This window comes from Leucopleurus acutus (genome assembly GCF_964270905.1).
Source record: "Leucopleurus acutus genome assembly, chromosome: 4".
Lineage (NCBI taxonomy): Eukaryota > Metazoa > Chordata > Mammalia > Artiodactyla > Delphinidae > Leucopleurus > Leucopleurus acutus.
In genome coordinates, this window is record NC_139146.1 from 31,708,091 (window position 1) to 31,729,623 (window position 21,533).

A 21,533-nucleotide genomic window follows, 5' to 3' on the forward strand; every position below is an offset into this window, starting at 1 on the left:
TTTTTTTTTGGTGGTATGCGGGCCTCTCACTGCTGTGGCCTCTCCCGTTGTGGAGCACAGGCTCCGGACGCGCAGGCTCAGCGGCCACGGCTCACGGGCCCAGCCGCCCCGCGGCATGTGGGATCTTCCCAGACCGGAGCACGAACCCGTGTCCCCTGCATCGGCAGGTGGACTCTCAACCACTGCGCCACCAGGGAAGCCCTCTGAGAGGATATTTTAAAACAATTATCCTCCTGTCTAGAGATCATGCTTATATTATATGTGGCCATCTCCCTCTTTTTGGAAGTCTATTCCCTCTTCCTTTTCTTAACTTGACATCTGGTAAAAGAGAATTTTGTTTAGCAATTTAAAGAAAACAAAACCCCCCAAACCACACATGACACTATCTCAGTTAAAATTAAAAGTTTAATATAAGCATCAAAAATCATGCTAATGATGAGGACTAAAAAGTAGGTATTAGGCAAACTTATAAAACAAAGTACTATTATTTTTACACTTCAAATACATCATAAAGTAAAAAATCGTAAAATATCAACATGTGCAAGGGAAGCATTAACAGTCCTTTCAGTGATTTGCCATAAACAGATGTTTTAAAAGTGCTACAGTTTAAGGCATTACATTTTAAAGTTTAATAAACATCTGATTTCAACATAATCTCACAGAAGAGTTTTTTTCTCAAGTTAGCCACAAACTGTTTGGTTAGGGGGTACTGAAAATGCATGTATAAATCGAAGAGTAATAAACTTGCTAATGCAAAGTTATTAGTGCAATTCCGCAGCATATGAAATTCCAGATCAGAACAAACTACCCTGCACATGGTACACGGTAATCCACACATGCATCATCCATCTAAAGTCTCCAGGGACTTCCATGGTGGCGCAGTGGTTAAGAATCCGCCTGCCAATGCAGGGGACACGGGTTCAAGCCCTGGTCCAGGAAGATCCTACATGCCCCGGAGCAACTAAGCCTGTGCGCCACAACTACTGAGCCTGCGCTCTACAGCCCGTGAGCCACAACTACTGAGCCCACGTGCCACAACTACTGAAGCCCACGCTCCGCAACAAGAGAAGCCACAGCAATGAGAAGTAGCCCCTGCTCACCGCAACTAGAGTAAGCCTGCGCACACCAAAGAAGACCCAATGCAGCCAAAAATAAAAATTAATTAATGAACAATAAATAAAGTCTCTATAACAACCTCTCCATTCACTCACAGTGCCTATGCATTTCGTTCTTAGTTTTTCTTTTTTAATTAACAAAAATCCTCAAGGCACCTAAAGATTGGCCTGTATGTCATTTATCCACATTGAAAATGCAGAGGGCAGCATAGAGACGTGGTACAGGAAGAACTCTCCAATTACAAAGACTGGTAGGTTTGAAATGCACAGCGGTACTTTTTAACTACATGTAGGCTGTAACTTCTCTAAGCCTGAGCTCCATCAGCTACAGAATGGCATCCTCTTACTAAACATTCTTTAAGAATTATGTAAGCACACAAGTAAAGCATAAAGTATGGTGCCAGCATGAGGAAAGGCTCAAAAGTACAGTTGCTTATATTATTTTCACAATTCTTTCTATATAAGGAGTATAATGGGAGAATAAAGAAAAGGGCTAGCCACTTTTGGAGCATGTTCTCTTTGGGCAGGTCAGTTCTTCATTGTCTAGGACTGCTCAGACATTTAGCATCCTGGCCTCATGGCAACAAAAAAGCCATTAGCACCCCCATCACTGTGATAACTGAAAACACACCCACATATTTCCAAATATCCCCTGAAAGACGTCATTACCTTTTTTGAGAACTGTTCTTTTAGAGGGAGTTTATTCATTAAGAAACAATTTAGTTATCTTAAAAAAATTAAGAATGCCTTCCTGTCTTTGCAAGTCTTCAAGGATGAGATACATTAGGCCTGGTGGCAGGAAGAACAGTTAAGGAATGTTCAGTACAGTTTGAATCCTTTTCTCATAAATCCCAGTATTAAAATTCCAGAGCTCACTATTCAGGGCTCAAGTCAAAAGCCAGAGCTACATCCTTGTGAGTAAACACAGCAGAAAGGAATTCTGCCATGAAGCCACTTCTTCAGCTAGGCTCACTGTTCATGTAGCTGAAATAGAAGGCAGACGTATACATTCAGACAATAACCTTTCCTCAACATACTAAACAAGGGTCCACTTCATCGCATGTCTACAAAAAGTAAAAACTAAAATCATAAACGAAAAGATAATAACAAAACAAGTCCTCCAAAACCGACATAAGATCTGTGTCAAGAAAAGCTCTAGGGCTTCCCTGGTGGCGGCACAGTGGCTAAGAATCCGCCTGCCAATGCAGGGGACATGGGTTCGAGCCCTGGTCTGGGAAGATCCCATGTGCCGCGGAGCAACTAAACCCGTGCGCCACAACTACTGAGCCTGAACTCTAGAGCCCATGAGCCACAACTACTGAGCCCACGTGCCACAACTACTGAAGCCTGTGCACCTAAAGCTCATGCTCAGCAACAAGAGAAGCCACTGCAGCGAGAAGCCTGTGCACCTCAACAAAGAGTAGACCCCGTCGCCACAACTAGAGAAAGCCCGCGTGCAGCAATGAGTACCCAACACAGCCAAAAATAAATGAATAAATTTAAAAAAAAATTAGAAAAAAAAAAAAGAATCTGCCTGCCAATGCAGGGGACACGGGTTCGAGCCCTGGTCCAGGAAGATCCCACATGTCGTGGAGCAACTAAGCCCGTGCGCCACAACTACTGAGCCCACGTGTGCCCTAGAGCCTGTGCCCCGCAACAAGAGAAGTCACCGCAATGAGAGCCCACGCACGGCAATGAAGAGTAGCCCCTGCTCACCGCAACTAGAGAAAGCCCACGCAGTGACGAAGACACAACACAGCCAAAAAGAAATTAAGTAAAAAAATAAATAAACAAGAAAAGCTCTAATTCATTGTCCCCTAAACCCACGTCCTCTGATGAAGTATTCAAGTCTGAACACCACTTTCATGTTGTCATGGGTCTTAAACAGGTAGGTCTTCCTCCTCCTCCTGAATTTGTTCTCCAGAGCTTAACAGTGCTTTGGTGATGTCAGAAAAGATGGAGCGTTTGACCATCATTCATGCCAAGACAGAGAGAGAAGTCAAATTTTGTTACCGTCATTTTCCACGTGGAATGACTGAGGCACTGAGGGATGAGAAGAAATGCTCATTGGTGGAGGCTGCTGGGAATAAAATCCAGATCCCCTGCTTCCGAATCCAGTACTTTCGTCACCATCCCCCAAGTCACGTGCATTACTAAAATGGCTGAAGTTTCCTTCTGAGGAACCCTCCGAGACGAAAGGTCCCACGTGCTCTACCCTCTTTCCAATCTCTCTCTAATCCAAGCCTAACCTAGACCTGCAGAGTTGCTGGATCCGCAGTCAATTACAGAAGGAAGGATCTGTTTAGAAGGACATGTATTTACATTCTCTGCACCATCTCTTCCTGGAGATGTTCTTTATCTCTTTGAAATGATTATATTAAACGGATGTGGGGCTAAAGTTAGACCGTATTTCCCAGTCAGGATCGGCTTCGAGTCCTTAGGCAAAGCAAAGGTGAAACTCTGCATGAGGCTCACGAACATCAGGAATAATTCCATCTTTGCCAGCTGCTCTCCCATACATACCCGCTTCCCTAAAAATGAGACCAGGAAAAAAGGTAAGGATTATAATACCAGCCCTTTTCCTACCTCAAAAGGGATAAATTCATGAAATTTCTAAATTGAGTGTTTTAAAGGCAGACATAGGGAGTTTTGAAATAAAATTGCCACATACACCCCGTGGCTTCCCACAGTCTATGCTGATCAGAATTTTTGCATACCAAGTTCACATTTTAACTCCTACTCATAAAAATCTATCCACATTCTAGATAGGAACTAGAGACGGAGCCAATGAGGTGGGCTACCTTGTCTCCTCCATGCTGACTTATCTCTTTCCTTGCTCTTATCTGGAAGATTAAGGAGAAAAGATATCAAATAAGAATCTCTGGAGCATTCCTTTTCTACAGAAAGAAGGCTACACGCCCTAATCTAGGAACCTAAAAGAGGGACTGGTGAGATTAGAGAGCCCACCCTCTCACCCACCATTCAGGCAGGTCAAAAGCTGCTCTTAACTCCAACAGTTCCCTGGGACTCAAACAATCACCTGGACAACTCAAAAAGGAAGATTTCTAGTCATATTTAAAGATTTAAAACCAATTGCTTTCACTTTGTTTTTAAAATCTGAAATAAACATAGTGGAGATGCATTATCTAAATTATTTCTCTCTTATATTAGCTTGCCAAGAAAGAAACATTTTTAAAAGAGTATCATGAAATAACAAAAGATTCTTTTGGTTCTATTTCTTTTTAAAATTATGCCATTAAGAAAATAAAAGTTTAACTGACCTATCCCAAAAGGAATAAATGTTTCCTTTTTAATAAGTTGTCCTTGATCATCCAGAAATCGATTAGGGTAGAAATCATTTGGCTTCTCCCAAATGGCTGGGTCTCTGTGTATTGACCACAAGTTGGGTAATATTATCGTGCCTTTAGGAATGGTATACCCTTGGAGCACTAGAACAAAACAAAACGAAACCACAGTATCATTCAACATGCTTTTACTAATAACTCTTGGTAAACATCACCCTCTAAAAAAACAAACAAACAAACAAAAACTAGTTACATATCTAGCTTCTTAATTTGCTGAGAGTACACTTTGAGGTACTTGAGGGCAGAGGCAAAACCTTATCAACTGGCATCCTCTCCATACCCTCCCAGGACCCAGCCTGACACAGGGCACAGGAGTTGCTCTGATGGATGTTGAGTTAATCAATTAAATCAAATGATAAAAACATTACAATTAAGAGAAAACATTAAAACGGGAATCATAAGGCATTTCAGGTGAACTTTCCCAAAGAATTACAAATTCCTAATACTTGTATACAATTTTACAGTTCCCAGTCTTTTATGTGACACAATACAATGAAGAAGGTAAACTAAGGTAAAGGGATGTACAGGGAAGTCAATGCTGGTTCATACCAGCTGACAAGTTCATATGCACTTTAAACAATGCCCCAAGGATACTGCACACACCTTATATTTAATTTACACCAAAGAAACTGTTAAGTGATCCAATGTCATTTATAAGTGATTGCCTCCTACAACTGTCTTATAACTAGATTTAAGCCCATTTCATCACGGGCTATCTCCAGAGGACGAAAACTCCTTGTTATGAGGGATGCTTACAGGGAGTCTGAGTGCCTAAATGTCAAGGTCACTGTAGGTGAAAGGCTGAAACATGTGCCTTCAGAATCAGATGGGCTCTTCTAATTCTTTAATACTTGTGCTTCAGTTGCAGAACCGCAAAAAATGAAGTAGAATAATTCCCAGTTAAACTCCTTAATGTCATAATTAGGCTAGCTCTTCGGGCCTCCAAGAACAGGAGGACAGAGAGGGGCCTTTGTTAATTCTGGAGTCTTTTTCTGCCAGCACAGCCACCTTAAACGGCAGCATAATTTGACCAGTGTAAGTGTGCACGCTCTGAAGGCCGGAGAGCTATTTACCAAACAGGCAGGGCTGGAACGCCAGCCGGTACACCAAGTAAGGGACAGCTGAGGCGGAAGCATCCTCTGGTCATTTGATTATCCATGACAACAAATGCTTGCCACAACCTCACCTCAAGTCCTCTGGATGAAGGGGACGGGCTTCCCTCGAGGGCGTTCCAAGGAGGAAGGCCCTGGACTTGCCTGTTTTCTCTGAGGTCATGTGAGGGATGGACAGTGGCACCACCACACTCAGCCTCTGCACCTCCATGATGGTGGCTTCTGTGTAGGGCATCCGGGCCTTGTCAGTGAGGGAGGGGGCACGGTCACCACCAATGACCCTTTCAATTTCTTCATGAACCTTTTCTATACAGAAAAAACAAAAAGGAAAGCATAATCCAAAAGATAAGCCAGGAGAGACTGCCCTCCCATACACTCTTCCCATCACCATATCCACACAGCTGATACGTCGGCAGCACAGGCCTGACTTGGCCTCAGTGAAGTGAAACGCTGATCAGATATTCCAGTGGAGGCAGCTGGTCCCAGGGACCCTGTACCAGCCTGGGACTCTGAAGGACGATGGCAGAACAGACAGAGTGGCAAAGGGGAAAGCACTCTGGATTCAGGAGCACTCGGAATTATTCTCTCGTATCAACATCTGATTGACTCTAAGCTTTTACCTGTGACAACGTGTGGTAGCCCAACATGACCCCCAGTGACCCCCACTTCTTGGTGCTCCCAACTTCGTGCCATTCCCTCCCACTCTGTTCCAAATTGGTCTATGTGACCGACAGAATAAAGGAGAAGCAATGGCATGACCGTTCTGAGCTTAGGTTATAAAAGACACTATGGCTTTTGTCTTGGCCACTTACTCTCTAGGGTCATTCATCCTGGGGGAAGGCAGCTGCCAGTAAAGCAGCCCTACGGAAAGTTCCAAGTGGCAAGACCTGCAGCCAGCCGCCACGTGAATGAGTCATCTTGCAAGTGGATCCTTCAGTCCCAGTCAAGTCTATAGATGTTTGTAGCCCCAGGCCAACATCTTGATTACAACTTCGTGAGAAATCCTAAGCCAGACCATCCAGGCTAAGCTGCTCCTGGACACCTGATCCTCAGAAACTATGTGAAATTATAAATGGTTGTTGTTTTAAGATGCTAAATTTTGGGATAATTTGTTACTCATCAATAGTTAATGAATATAGGTAGGCACAATCCCATCTATAGTAGGCAGGAAATGGTCCCTCAAAGATGTCCACGCCATAATCCCCTGGAACCTGTGAATATGCTACCTTATTTGGTAAAAAGGGACTTTGCAGATGTGATTAAATTAAGGACTTTGTGATGGGGAGATTATGCTGGATTTTCTGGGTGTGTCCAGCCTAATTACATGGGTTTTAAAATTGGAGAACTGGGACCTCCCTGGTGGCACAGTGGTTAAGAATCTGCCTGCCAATGCAGGGGACATGGGTTCGAGCCCTGGTCCGGGAAGACTCCATATGCTGCAGAGCAACTAAGCCTGTGCACCGCAACTACTGAGCCTGCGCTCTAGAGCCCGCGAGCCACAACTACTGAAGCCCACGCGCCTTAGAGCCTGTGCACAGCAACTGCCGAGCCCGCGCGCCTAAAGCCCGTGCTCTGCAAGAAGAGAAGCCACCGTAATGAGAAGCCCGCGCACCACAACGAGAGTAGCCCCAGCTCACCACACCTAGAGAAAACCCGCGCACAGCAACGAAGACCCGATGCAGCCAAAAAAAAAAAAAAAAAAAAAAAATTGGAAATTTTTCCCAGTTTAGAGTCAGAGGGAGATATGACTATGAAAGAATGGTCAGAGAGATGCAACATTGCTGGCTTCAAAGATAGAGCAAGGGGGCCATGAGCCAAGGAAGCCGCAAATGGCAAGGAGATGGATTCTCCTCCAGAGCCTCCAGAAAAGAACGCAGCCCCGCCAACATCTTGATTTTGGTTCACTGAGACATGTGTCAGACTTCTAATGTATAGAACTGTAACATAACAAATGTGTGTTGTCACTAACTGTGTGGTTATTTGTTGTAGGAGCAACAGAAAATGAATACACTATTCTCTCCTGTATCCTTCCACTATGAACTTCCACTGAAATTCACTACCTATTGGTATTGATGTGGCGGAACTAGCTCCGTGACCTTGTGAAAATCACAGAACTTCTCTGGGCCTCTGGTCTCATCTTCAAAAAAGATGAATGGGTTCAGATGATCACTATGACTCTCTTCAACTCTAAAATAGTCTTCTCTAAAGTTCTTTCTTCATCATAGATTTCACACAGAATCAGACCTGTAGAGATTTAGAGCAGATTCAAGCAAGCTGTGATCTTAGTGCCACTGTCTAGAAACTTGGAGTTTCGTTGTTAACACCTTACCCATTCCCTATGAGATGCAAGTATTTCCATTTTGTTTTCCAGCCTGAAGACATTGCTTACTGACAGGAGCCACAGGATCACAAAGGTTGCTGATTTAAATGGAAATGAAAAAGAATATATCCTGGTTTTGCCATGAATAAAGGAAACATCTGTTTATTACCTTGTATGTCGGGGTTCAGTGACATATACAGGAGGCACCAAAGCAAAGAGTTAGTTGTGGTATCAGTGCCAGCAATGAAGAGATCGCCAATGATATAAAATAAGTAATCTTCATCAAAACTACTATTGCTATTATTTTTCCTCTCCTCCTCCACATGGAGAAGATACATGTCTATGAAGTCCTGAGGGTTCTCTACATCCAGAGACTCTCGATGGTCTTCGATGATTTTTTTAAGGAAAATAGTTAAATCCTTTTCAATCTGTCTTAATTCCTTAAATGGTCCAAAGGGAAGGTAATAAAGCCACGAGCATATGTTGACCAAGAGGAGCTGGGTGTTCAGACAGATTTCTAACGCTCGTGACATAAAATTAAGCATTTTCTTAAACTCACTATTGGTGTAATCAAACCGCTGGCCAAAGCACAAAGAGCAAATTATGTTAGAGACAGCGTTGTTGACAATGGGGAAAGGATTGAAGAGGACTTCTCCATTCTTTTGCATTTCCTCTTTCACATATTTGAACTCCTCAATAATCTTGGGCTCCAAGCTAAGCTTTCCCAAGCCAAAATGACGAAGAGTTGAATGAGAGAACTTCCTCTGTTGTCTCCAGACTGGACCATAATGTGCGAATACAATCCCTGCAAAAGGACACCAAGGGAAGAAGGTAAGAAAGAGCAATGCTTGATAATTAATACTCAACAGGACCAACCATGAAGGGTATTTGTCTTTCTCAAGTCACTTGTGCAAAGTTCATATACAAACAGATAGAGATCACCAGCCAAGAATGACTAGCAAAATTTAGTTATCAAGATAGTGTATGTTTATAATAACAAAAGTCATATCCAATTTGATTAGGAAAATTTTCTATAAAGCTTATTATTATATATACTAACTCCTGGTGAAATGAAACGAGTTTCCATTTCTAGAGTTAGTGTAAATTTCAAAACCTTATTTTCATAAGAGTGAATACAGACTAAGAAAATATTTCAGGCTAGATAAATGTGAACAGAAGGATAAGCATGGTTAACAGATTGCACATGAGGGCAGGGACAATATCTGATTTTGCTCATCATTAAAATCCAAACTTCTGGCATAGTGCTGTGTACAAAGGAGGAGATTGTTAAATATGAACTGAATAAATCAACAGCCCATTGGCCATCAAAGTTTGGATCAAATAACTGGCAGGTAATCTAAAATGTCTGTAGTTGCAAACAGCCCTAATTTAAAAACATCTGAACTCAAGGGCATTCACAACTACATCTTATTTGATTCTCACTTATGTTATACATCTTCCACCATCAAACCCAAAAGAATTGCTCCCAGATGTTGTATCAGATTGTTCTCAAATTTTCCTTGTTTCCTGTCACTTACTTCATTCTCTTTTCCATGGTGTGCTTTATTGTTTCAGCCAGCTCTCCTCCTTCCATTTTTCATCCACTTCATTCCTGCTACCTTCAAGGACATGCTTCATTCATTTAACAAATATTTCTGAATGCCTACTATGTGCTAGACACTGGGATGCTGTGAATACAGCTGAGAATGAAATAAAGACCTCTCTCAGTGGTTATGTCTTCTCACAATCTTTGATACCTATATAAAATGACTCTCAATAGAAATATCCACATGGTCAAATGTATTGGATGACCTGTCACTTCCATTTTCCTGTCTCGAATATTCCACACATCTGCTCAAATTTGATGTTGCTTTCTAGGCCTTTTGTTCAGGTGTTTTGTGACTTCCATTTGACATCATTTAGAAAATTTTTTTGACCCTCCTGTATTGAATTCATTTCCTGGATTCTATGTCTTCACCTTATTTCACTCCTGTATTTTGCTGAAGCCCATCCTCTCTAATAGCTTCCTGGGAAAGGACGCATCAGAGGCAAATTTCTAAACATTTTTCGAAAATGTATTTATTGTACATTTCCCCCTCCATCAGAATTTTGAAGACATTGCTAAGAGTGCATTGATGCGTCATAAAATATGTACACCTTCAATGGGACTAGACATTATCAAATTCTTCTCCAAAGTGGAGAGTACACCAGAAGTACATGAATGATCTCTTGTCAAATAGTTACTATCACTTTGTAGTCATCAACGTTTTATTTTTGCCAATCAGAAGGCTGAAATGCATCTCATCTGATTTTTATGTACATTTCCCTGATTGTTACAGTGGGCTGGAGCAGCTTCTCATATGGTTACTGGCCAGGTTTCTTATTCTGTGATTTGTACTTAATAACTGTGCAATTTTCTTCTTCTTATATATTCTACATGCATAGCAGACATTGTCTCCTATCACGTGAATTGCTTTTTCATGTTTTAATGCTATTACTTGATAAACATGCTTTAAAGGTAGTTCCATTTCTCAATCTTTTTCTTAGTGATTTGTGCTGCATGTCTTACTTTAGAAATCTTTTCCTTCCACAGGTTTATAAATACATTCTCTACTTTCTTGTAAAATTTAAAAATTTTGCTTTTTCACATTTAAGTCTCTATAACCTACCTGGAATTTATATTTATGTTAGGTATTCCTACTTATTGTGAAGAAGGAATCCACTTTTCTCCCTATTTTGATAACCTATTGTTCAAGCACCATTTATGAAACAGCCTCTCCTTTTCTCTACTGATCTACAACATTTGCTGCACACAGGCAGCTCAGGTTATAGGTTTTCTAGTCTGCTATATTGTACACTGGTGTATTTATTTATGACTGTGCTTAAAGCACACTGTCTTAACTATTGTTACTCTATAATAAGATCTAAATAGACTTTATAGTAAGTCTTAATATTTACTAGGGAAGTCCCCACCGCCACCACCTTGTTCTTTTTCAAAATTGTTTTTTGATTACTCTTGGCTCTTTACTCATATTTATCAAACTTTAATCAGCTTGCCAAGTTCTATTTTTAAAAAAGCACCTTTGAGATTTTGATGGAAATTGCATTTAACTTACAGATTAATTTGAAAATTGTCTTCTTTATAATTGGACTTACCTGCAATCCAAGAATAAATCCAACTTTGGTTATGATATTTTTATGCTTTTTTAAAGACATTGTTGGATTTGGTTTCCTAATATGTTAAGTTTTTTAAAATTCATATTCATACATGAAAATGGACTATAAATTTCCTTTCTCATAATGTATTTGTCTGGATATACTCACCTCCTAAAATGAGCCATGGTGTATTCCTTCTCTCTGGAAGAATTTGTCTATAATTATAATGGCATGTTCTTCTTTTTTCCTTACCTTTATTCTTTTGTTCTTTTTCAGATATATAAAATTAGCTGTCTAATTTTCAGACCTTTATCCTAATAAAGGATAGTTAAGGCTGCACAATTGCCTTTGGGTACCACTTTAGTTGCAGTCCACCAGTATTGTGTGCATGTCTTTTCAATGCATTTTAAGTATAAAAATTTGGGGACTTCCCTGGTGGTCCAGTGGTAAAGAATCTGCCTTACAATGCAGGGGATGCTGGTTTGATTCCGGGTTAGGAAACTAAGATCCCACATGCCACGGAGCAACTAAGCACGCAGCATGCGCGCCACGACTACTGAGCTCGCGCGCCTCAGAGAGCCTGCGTGCTGCAAACTACAGAGCCCACGCGCTCTGGAACCCTCGCTCCACAACTACAGAGCCCATGTGCCCTGGAGCCTGTGCACCACAACTAGAGAGAGAAAACCTGAACGCCAGGACTAGAGGGAAGCCCACACGCCGCAACGAAGAGCCCTCATGCTGCAACTAAGAACCGATACGGCCAAAAATAAATAAGTAAATAATAAAATAAATCTTTTTAAAAAAAGTATAAACATTTTTTTCTATTATGATTCTCTTTTGCCACCTAGATTAATTTGGCTTATGATGATTTTTGTTTTTCTTTTTGTTTTTGTTTTTTTGCGGTACGCGGGCCTCTCACTGTTGTGGCCTCTCCCATTGCAGAGCACAGGCTCCGGACGCGCAGGCTCAGCGGCCATGGCTCACAGGCCCAGCCACTCCACGGCATGTGGGATCTTCCCAGACCAGGCCACGAACCCATGTCCCCTGCATCGGCAGGCGGACTCTCAACCACTGCGCCACCAGGGAAGTATGATGATTTTTGACATTGATGAGGCTAGCTTTTTAGTCTAGTATGTGATCAATTTTAATAAAATTTCCAAATAAAATTGAGAAGAATTTTTATATAAGCAATTGTTGGGTACAGGGCCCTCTTTCCAACAGAGAAAGCTACAGAACTGTCAGAATCAAATCTTCTTTATCCCTGCCAAAGTTTTATCTGCCTGATCTATCAACTATTCAAATACTTACATTAAAATAATTTGCACTAATGGTGCATTTGTCAATTCCTTTTTTCAGTTCTGTAAGTTTTTGTTACTTGTAGATATATATCATGGCTATATAGATATTTATACATAATATATAAAATATTTTAAAATTAAGATATATAAATATATAAAATTAAAATGTATTAAAAAGTGTATATATCTACCTTGTTAGGTACATATGTATGCTAGACAACATTGTTAGGTACACTCAAATTTAGAAATAAATGCCTTCTTTCTATTAGTTTTTTCAATATTTACTTACAGTCCCCTACATGCCAGATACTAAGGGCATACAGATTTAAAAGACACAGTCTGTTCTCAAGATGCTTCCAGTTTTGTGAGGAGCTGGATAAACCAACAACTCAAATACACTGTTGTATGTTAGACTGTATTGAAGTTGCATATTGTATTGAATGTTGTATGGTGGATTGCACTAAAGTTGCACAGTTGGAATGCATGGTATTGAATGCTGCATTGTTGGACTGTACGGTATTGAATGCTATATGTTGGATTGTACTAAAGTTGCACTGTTGGGATGTACAGTATCGAATGTTGTTATGTTGGACTATATTGAATGTTGCATTGTTGGAATGCATTGTATTAAATGTTGTATGTTGGAGGTGTATTGAAGTTGCAATGTAGACAAAGGAAAAAGCACCATGTCAGCTGAGGGAAAGCAGTACTTCTCAGAGAGGACATCTGAGCGATACTTCATTTGTAAATAAGGATGTGTATGAAGGCACATTTTAGAAAAATAAAGAACTTGGGGGAAGTTAAAGAGGGTACAGTATTTCAAGAGGGCTGAATTATCTTCAGGGAAAAATTCAGGTTTAGATAAGGCAAGGAAATGGAGGGAGGCTTCTCAAAAGAGACTAATATCTGGGCATTAGGTATTTGACAACAATCTGACAGGTATGAAGTGCAAGATAAGACTTGACCAAGGAGACAGTGCCTGAGAATGCCAGGGATGAGAGGCAGGGACAGAATTAATGGCCTCAGGGTTTCAAACGTTACAAAATATCCATGTCATGAAGCCAGAATGGCTTAAAGCAGGGGTCCCCAAGCCCCGGGCCACGGACCGATATCAGTCCGTGGCCTGTTAGGAAGCGGGCCACACAGCAGGAGGTGAGTGGTGAGTGAGTGAGCAAAGCTTCACCTGTATTTACAGCTGCTCCCCATCGCTTGCATTACTGCCTGAGCTCTGCCTCCTGGTGAGTTGTATAATTATTTCATTATATATTAGAATGTAATAATAATAGAAATAAAATGCACAATAAATGTAATGTGCTTGAATCATCCTGAAACCATACCACCCCACCCCCCCATCTGTGGAAAAACTGTCTTCCACGAAACTGGTCCCTGGTGCCAAAAAGGCTGAGGACCGCTGGCTTAGAGTCTTGGAGTGTTTGGAAGAGGTTCAGGCATACCCTGTAGTTGCTGACATCTCCATTCTTAGCCCTGAATGTATACAATGGATGTATACAAAGACTTCATCTCAAGGAGGATAATAACACTGAAAAATAAACATGGCTCCAAAGCAAAAACCAGGACTATTGTTTGGGAATGACAAAAACATACCCTCAAGCGAGTCTGGCAAAAAGGCCAGTTAGGCTGTGGATGGAACCAAAAAGCAGGAAGAGCTGGGTGTTACCACCTTGGAGAAGACTAAATGCCACTGAACTCCTCTCTGCACCTATTTTTCACTTCTTTCTTCCTGACTGACTTCATTCTTTCCTACTGTGAACCAGCTTTTCCAAGAACTGGGAGCTATCTTGAGATGCCCATTCTCCCATTTTCACCACTGGCGAGAAAAGCCCTCTAAGCCCTCTATTCTCTAGTTCTAACCTGAAAAACGCTGGGGAAGGACTCAGATGTTTCAGTCAGGTATTCCATGTTGATACCAATTTGGAATACTTTACATTTATTATTTGGCTTGAGGTTTCCAAACTATGCCACAAGTATCAATTCTTACCCCAAAACTATGTGTGGATCGATCTGTAGCTATGAACTTTTGAGTTGTGTCCAGCCCACAGACTCACTACCATCACAAAGAGGTGAGATATTCTGATCAAATCACCTTTGATCAGGGGTCTATTCCCTGACTAATCACTGTGGTCAGAGAGGGGAATTCATGTAAAGATATGGCATCTCCCATTCCAACCACAGTTAATGGATACAAAAGGGTGGTGGAGCCAGAGTTACTCAGAAGAAGGGGGTGCTCTTGTCAGAGGACTAGGTGCTAGATGGCTGAAACAAAAATCTACCTCAAACCAAACAAAGGATAGGCTAAATTGACTATGATACATTCTCACAAAGGAATATTGTACAGTTTTTAAGAACTTTGTAGAAAATTCAATAATATGGAAAAATATTCATAATACTTTAAGTGATAAAAATAATTTTAAAGAGTGTGAAGAATATGTTTCCATTTCAAGGAAGCAAATATATTTTTTAAATTACCTGTACATATAGAAAAAAAAAATACTAGAAGGCTGCCACAGATTGAATGTGTCCCTTCAGAATTCATGTTAAATCCTAATGCCCAGTGTGATGGTATTTGAAAGTAATCTTTAGGATGTGGTTAGGTCATGAGGATGGAGCCCTCATGAATGGGATTAGTGCCTTCATAAAAGAGGCCCCAGGGATCTCCCTTGCTCCCTTCACCATGTGAGGTTACAGACAGTTGTCTGTGAGTCAGGAAGCTGGCCCTCAACAGACACCAATCAGCTGGCACCTTGATCTTGAACTCTCAGACTCCAGAAATAAATTCTGTTGTTTATAAGCCACCTAGCCCATGGAACTCTGTTACAGCAGCTCAAACAGACTAAAACAAAGGTGATACATAAAAATGTTAATAGTGGCTATCTCAAAATAACACTGATCACACATGATTTTCAATTATTTTTTAAAAGAATTAAAAGGAGTTCTTTTACTCCTGTTCCATGTTTTATGTTTTACAATAAGCAACATATATTACTAAAATAAAAATAGTTAAAATACATTAAATTTGATGCAATTCTACATTAATCACACATACGTTTTCTTTCTCTTGAAGCAGAGAAAGTGTTATCCACTGATTATATTTGCCCTTCCCTTCCATAGGGTCATATAAGTGTCCCCCTTAGTGGGAATTCAGGCCTTCTTGAAATGAGCATGTAACTATTTAAAATATGTACTTTACTGCATTTACTACAAGATTCAGTTATCTCGTTTATTTCCTAATTTCATTTTGTATCTTGTACCCCTTCGAGGTAGTCAATCCTGACTGGTCTATCCTGTACTTTTAAAGTTCTTCAAAATTTCCTTTTGCCTCCTATTTTCATGTCTTTGCAATTTCCTCTGACTCTTGCTCCAAGTTTCTAGAAATCTCTCAAAATTAGAAGTAATCTAATTTCTATCAACAGGGAAATAGATAAATTACAAAAGCTAGAGGTAGAAAGATACTTTATAAATATATGACATATGTAAGGTTTTAAAAAACATACCAGATAAAGTTATGCACTGTTTATGAATCTGAAGCAAATGTGAACAGTGATGAATGAGTTTATATTACTCTCTGCACTTTATATTTGAAATATTTAATAATAAAAATGTGATGTGCATAAACCTTTGAGAAGAAACAGACCACACTTAAAGTACTCTTTTGGTAGCCTTGGCTCTGACTTTGTAAGTTTTTTTTTATTGAAGTATAGTTAATTTACAATATTATATTAGTTTCAGGCATATAAGACAGTGTTTCAAAATTTTTAGATTATACTCCATTTAAAGTTATTATAAAACATTGGCTATATTCCTTGTGATGTACAACATACCCCTGTAGCTTATTTATTTTATACATAGTAGTTGTACCTCTTAATCTGACTTTGTAACTTTATTAACTATTCCTGCTCAGGAACAGAATCAGATGGATGAATAAGTATGATGGGCATACCTAATGTAGAACATCTTTCTGGCCCATCTACCTTACTATAATTTTCATGCTTAAAAAGAATATCAACTTGTATAAGCATGATAATTTGAAAAACTCAAATATAATAAATAACCTCCCTACATTCTAGAACTTGATGGCAATGTGTTAAGTGAACTATTTCCAGCACATCACTAGTCATGAAATATTCCTTCTCTTCGAGTCTCATCAACTTTAGCAGCAAAACTCTTTTACAAATATCTTATAAAAATAAATATAAACATTTAATAACGTTATTGGCCTCTAATTCTTAATATCACTTTTCTTTCTCTTAGAGTCTATGCATCCTGCTTCTGGACAACTTCCCATTTTACAATCTTGCCACTGGAAACAGCACTGAAGGTGGCTCGGGCACTCCTCAAATCTTGCTGAGCTGAGCCGCTCAGCCTTTCACTCCTGTGGCCTATCTTCTTCAGGATGACTATGCCATCCAATTCTTGATCTATGACGGCTACCCAGAACTCATCTGCTTCTTCATCCTTCGATGGGCATCTTGAAATAAACTCACATTCTCCCCTTTTATTTTTCACCCTTGAAAATTCCATTAAAAGATTCCTTGACTAAAAAAAAAAAAAAAAAAAAAGATTCCTTGACTATCTACATTTTCCTATTCAGATGGCCTGTTCTTTATTCCAAGTTAAATCGACAAGCATTTTCCTTGTGACATATGGTTCTTGCTTTACTTTCTCCTGTCAATCATTTTCACCAGCAACATAAATTTCTCACAGCACATTCGCCCAACACATATCCACCAGAATACAAGAGCAGCATCACCTAAAAAGTCCTGTCTCTTGGAGGAATTAATGCTTTAGTTGAGAAGCTGAAGCACCAGATTACCCCAGGCTCCCAGGACTTTACAAAATAAGGAGGGATCCAATAATAAACTGTGATCCAACTAATACTTAGAAACTGCCTTATAGATTCTTAACCAAACTATACACCCACCAAGAAGGACTTCGAAGAAGAAAATCTAATTCCTACCTTTAAAAATCAGGAGGAAAAGACAGATGAGCAACAAAAGTGACAATATAATGTGGTAAGTGCATTAACAGATGTTAGATGTATGTATGTATCAATAGATGTATGCATGCATTCATTCATTTCTTGATTACCTGCTCTGTGCCGATTAGAAGGCATACAGTGGTTAAGATGAGCCAGATCTTTGCCCTCAAAGAGTTCACATTCCAATGGTAAGTGGGGTTGGTAATAGGCTAAATGCTTTCAAAGTTTTTAATGAATGAGGTTAGTGAAATATAAATGAGATAAAATAAGTTGTGATATTGGGCAGTGTCTAAAATAGTAGTGAAAGGTGACAATTGGCCTGAGAGATGATAAGGAATAAACCAAGTAAAAAGTTATCCCAGGGGACTTCCCTGGTGGCGCAGTGGATAGGACTCCGAGCTCCCAGTGCAGGGGGCCCGGGTTCGATCCCTGGTCAGGGAACTAGATCCCACATGTGTGCCACAACTAAGAAGCCCGCCTGCCGCAACTAAGACCCAGTGCAACCAAATAAATAAATATTAAAAAAAATTTTTTTTTAAGTTATCCCAGGCCTAAGGACGACAAAACCCAGTAGCCTGAGGCAGTCACCAACCTTCCAGGAATCAGCTTAGTGTGTCCAGAGCAGACACTGTACTTGAAATGTACAATAAAGCGAGAGTGGAAAGAGATAAAGTGAGAAAGGCAGGCAGAGGCCAGATCCTTTGGGGCACAGTAGGTCTAGTATGGAGTCGGAAACAACTGGTTTCAGTGGGGGAAGCGACATGATTTGTTCTGATTCACATTTTTTTTTTTTTTTTAAAGAAATCCCTTTGGCTGCTGTATGGATAAAAGATCAGAGCAGAAACAAGCAGGCTAGTTAAGAGGCTTCTGGAGTAAGAAATGAAAGACGATGGTAGCTTGGATGAGATGGAGATGGAGAGAAGTGAATGGATACAGAACATAGATATATCTGCAGCAGGCTGACAAGACTTACTGACTGGTAGGGAATGCGATGAGGGTTTAAACGAAAACAGTGGTATCACAGAGAAAAGAGTAGCTCACCTGTACCTGGGAGGATAGAGAAATAGGTCACAGAACACATTCTCAGAGAGGTGACATTTAAGCAGGTATGAAAAAATACAACACAAGTGTTGGTGAGGATGTGGAGAAACTGAAACATTGGCTGCTGCTGGCAGGAATGTAAAATGGTGCAGCTGCTATGGAAAATGGTATGGCAGTTACTCAAAAATATTAAACATATAATATGATCAAGCAATTCCACTTCTGGATTTACACCCATAAGAACTGAAAGCAAGGACTTCAACAGATATTTGTAGACATACCATGTTCACAGCAGCATTTTCCACAATAGTCTAAAGATGGAAGCATGCAAGTATCCATCAGGGGACGAATGGATAAACAAAATGTGGTACATACATTCAACGGAATAGTATTCAGTCTTAAAAAGGAAAGCAATTCTCACACATGCCACAATATGGATGAACCTTAAAACATTATACTAAGTGAAATACGTCAGTCACAAAAGGATAAATGTTGTATGATTCCACTTGTATAAAGTACCTAGGATAGTCAAATTCACAGAGACGGAAAACAGAATGGTGGTTGCCAGGGGTTAGAGAGTTTTTAAATGTTTAATGGGTTTTTCGTGTTTGTTTAATGGGTATAAACTTTCAGTTCTGCAAGATGAAAAGAGTTCTGGAGATAGTGGTGATGGTTTCACAACAATGTGAATGACTTAATGCCACTAAACTGTACACTTAAAAATGATTAAGATGGTAAATTTTATGTTATTTGTATTTCACCACAAGTTTTTTAAAAAGAGAGAGGAAAAGAAAAGCAGAGGTGGGAGTTCTCCAGGCAGCCATGAGAACGGAAGAGAATTCCAGGTAGAAGAAGCAGCATGTATAAAGACACGGAGAGAGTAAGGTATGAACTGTGACATGTATGATTTATTTTTCAGTGGGACATTTAGAATATTAAGATCATCATTACTATCCATTTAAAATCCTGATGCAAAATTCTGGCTTCATCAGATTCTGAAAAGCCTGGATCTCTTTATACCACATGCCAGGAAGAGGAAGTAGTAGTTCATTTACTTAATAAATAGTTATTGACTCCTATGTGTGCCAGGCAGGACAAGGAATAACTCTGTCTTCCCAGATGTCAGTCTAGTGGTGAAGACTCACATTCAGGCCAAGGTTACAGAATTATGAAGCCTCAATATTGATAAGTGCAGTGAAGGAAAAGTACTTGTGCAATGAAACTCGTTCTAACAAGGGAGACTAACTTACCTGGAACGGAAGTGAGGAAAAAAACTCCCTGAGGGAAAGACATTTAGAGTCTGTCATACAGAGTGAAGTAAGTCAGAAAGAGAAAGACAAATACCGTAGGCTAACACATATATATGGAATTTAAGAAAAAAAAATGTCATGAAGAACCTAGGGGTAAGACGGGAATAAAGACACAGACCTACTAGAGAATGAATGGACTTGAGGATACGAGGAGGGGAAGGGTAAGCTGTGACAAAGTGAGAGAGTAGCATGGACATATATACACTACCAAGCGTAAAACAGATAGCTAGTGGGAAGCAGCCGCATAGCACAGGGAGATCAGCTCGGTGCTTTGTGACCACCTAGAGGGGTGGGATAGGGAGGGTGGGAGGGAGGGAGACGCAAGAGGGAAGAGATATGGCAACATGTGTATATGTATAACTGATTCACTTTGTTATAAAGCAGAAACTAACACACCATTGTAAAGCAATTATACTCCAATAAAGCTGTAAAAAAAAAAAAGAAATTAACACCTGACCGAACAGTAGGATTGACACAGACGGAAACACAGTCTGGGACCCGTGCCGGCCAATAAGACAAAGGGGAACACTGATAAACAAAAAGGGCAAATGTGATATTCTATTGCAGCGGATAACATGTTTACCAACGCTCAAAACTGCCCAACTTAGCCTTCCATAAGCAGGAATCACAGAAACTATAAACCTATTGTACATTAGGTTTGCCAATTAGTTCCTATCGTGTTTTCTGGACTTCCTATCTTATGGGGAAATAATCTTAAACTCTGGCACCCAAAACGCAAAAGGTGTAAATATCCCTCTCTCTTTCTAACACGGCCGAAGTTTCTCGTCGGGAACACATTCTGAAAAATGAGGCCTTATTCTGGGAAGGAGCGAATACTCCTGGAAAGATGGAACCTATCACAGCTGCAGGGGATCTCAAAGGCACCGGGAGTGGGAGGCAGCGCCGCCCTCCCCCTCCCGCGCTGGGTGCAGGTGTGAGGCAGGTTGGGTGCGCGCGGCCGCAGGGGGCACAGAACCCCCAGCTCCGGCGCACCTGCAGCCCCATCCGCGCGCTCACACGGCCCGTGACCCCTGACCCCCAAGGCTCCCGCCGCCGCGGCCCAGCTCACCCTTCCCCTTGGTCAGGATGTAGTTGAGCGGCATCCGCGGGCGGTCGCTGAAGACCTCGGCCTGCTGCACCAGCGCCTCGCGCACGCTGTGGAAGTCGTTGAGGACCACCACCAGGTAGTGGCCGATGAAGAAGCTGTAGATGTTGCCGTACACACGGGCCAGGTCTGCCAGGAGCAACTGCACGCCCAGGCCCGAGGTATTCAATTCTCCGTTCCTTGCCCGTCGGTACGGCCAGCTCTTCCGTCGGAGGAAAGGCGGCAGCAGCACGAAGCCGAAGTTGCCCACCACGGGCCAGGGCGTGGGCCCGGGGGGGATGCCCCGCTTCGGGCGCCGCCACAGCCAGCTCCAGCCCAGCAGCGCGGCGAGAACGAGAAGCAGCAGCGCGCCGCCCGTGGGGTCCAGCCGCAGCAGCCCCGGGGGCGCGTGCAGAAGGCGCAGAGGCCAGGCGGAGTCCTCGGCGGGAGCCTGGGGCAGCCCGGCGGAAGCCATGGCCTGTGCGCCGGAGTCCTCAGTCCCAGCCTCCTGCCGCTCTCCTCAGGAGAGCACACGCAGACACCGGTGCTCGGCCCCAAGGCCAACTACCCTGGAAGCCCGGGGGCGGGGAGGAGAGCGGCGGAGGCCGCTCCGGATTGGCTGCGCCCACCGCTTCCTCCCCAGCCCCTCCAATCAGCGACACCCGAGAAGAAACGGGGACGCGCTCGCAACCAGGCTGTGGCGGTCCGCGGACCAGGCTGGGCAAGCTGTCTGGAA

The 21,533-nt window shown here is 41.5% G+C and overlaps 1 protein-coding gene across 1 annotated transcript; it reads right to left on the reverse strand.

The window, feature by feature from the left end:
• Positions 1-448: 448 nt before the first annotated feature.
• On the reverse strand, positions 449-21,302 carry CYP2U1 (cytochrome P450 family 2 subfamily U member 1). Its single transcript, XM_082838486.1, has 5 exons — positions 20,783-21,302; positions 8,082-8,717; positions 5,737-5,898; positions 4,397-4,564; positions 449-3,646 (listed from the first exon to the last, which is right to left on the reverse strand). Exons 1-5 carry the CDS (start codon positions 21,270-21,272, stop codon positions 3,471-3,473), a joined length of 1,632 nt encoding a protein of 543 aa, XP_082694612.1. The 5' UTR covers positions 21,273-21,302; the 3' UTR covers positions 449-3,470.
• Between the last annotated feature and the right edge of the window lie 231 nt (positions 21,303-21,533).

What these genes read in the sequence shown, in the direction of transcription:
- CYP2U1 (XM_082838486.1), bottom strand. Translation starts at nt 21,272, where the DNA reads ATGGCTTCCGCCGGGCTGCCCCAGGCTCCCGCCGAGGACTCCGCCTGG. An exon ending in CATCCTGACCAAGGGGAAGG is followed by an intron (nt 8,718 to 20,782) that starts GTGAGCTGGGCC and finishes GTCCTTTTGCAG; the next exon opens with GGATTGTATTCGCACATTAT. An exon ending in ACTGAACCCCGACATACAAG is followed by an intron (nt 5,899 to 8,081) that starts GTAATAAACAGA and finishes TTTTCTGTATAG; the next exon opens with AAAAGGTTCATGAAGAAATT.